This window comes from Fukomys damarensis, unplaced genomic scaffold (genome assembly GCF_012274545.1).
Source record: "Fukomys damarensis isolate Sample0158 unplaced genomic scaffold, DMR_v1.0_HiC HiC_scaffold_7, whole genome shotgun sequence".
NCBI classification, from domain to species: domain Eukaryota; kingdom Metazoa; phylum Chordata; class Mammalia; order Rodentia; family Bathyergidae; genus Fukomys; species Fukomys damarensis.
In genome coordinates this window covers 27069321-27069779 of record NW_022900919.1, presented here as the reverse complement: position 1 = coordinate 27069779, position 459 = coordinate 27069321, and the positions used below count along the sequence as shown (strand labels likewise).

Genomic DNA, 459 nt, shown 5'->3' with positions numbered 1-459 from the left:
AGGCAGGTGGATACTCCCGGAGCCTGCGGAGCGCGCGACAGGGAGGCGTAAGCCCTGTGAGTGAGACGAGCCCGCACGCACCATGAGGTCGGGACCACAGAAAGCGACCTAGACTGTGAGACACATCAACCCGACTCCCTCCAACCGCCGCTCCTCAACTTGCCCGTTCCAAACCCATCCCAGCGTCCCCCGCGGCGGCGCGTTTCATCACTTCCGGCCGCGGGGCGCACGTGGGCGGAAGTGTAGGTGCCAGCGACTGCTGCTCCTGCAGGTCTCTCTGGTTACACAGGTTGCTGGCCGGCAGGTTGCTGGCCGGGCCGCTGCCTCGGCTTTGCCGCCGTTATGGGAGTCCCGGCGTTCTTCCGCTGGCTCAGCCGCAAGTACCCGTCCATCATTGTTAACTGCGTGGAAGAGAAGGTGAGGAGGCGCCGGGGCCATCGCCGTGCTGGAACCCAGGCC

The 459-nt window shown here is 66.0% G+C and overlaps 1 protein-coding gene across 1 annotated transcript in view; it reads left to right on the top strand.

Moving 5' to 3' along the window:
• The first annotated feature begins 211 nt into the window (after positions 1-211).
• The window catches only part of Xrn2 (5'-3' exoribonuclease 2), a 68390-nt gene continuing 68142 nt past the window's right edge, over positions 212-459 (top strand). The window contains exon 1 of the mRNA XM_033761153.1: positions 212-417. Coding sequence (XP_033617044.1) covers positions 343-417 — 75 coding nt within the window. The 5' untranslated portion in view covers positions 212-342. The remainder of the gene's footprint in view (positions 418-459) is intronic.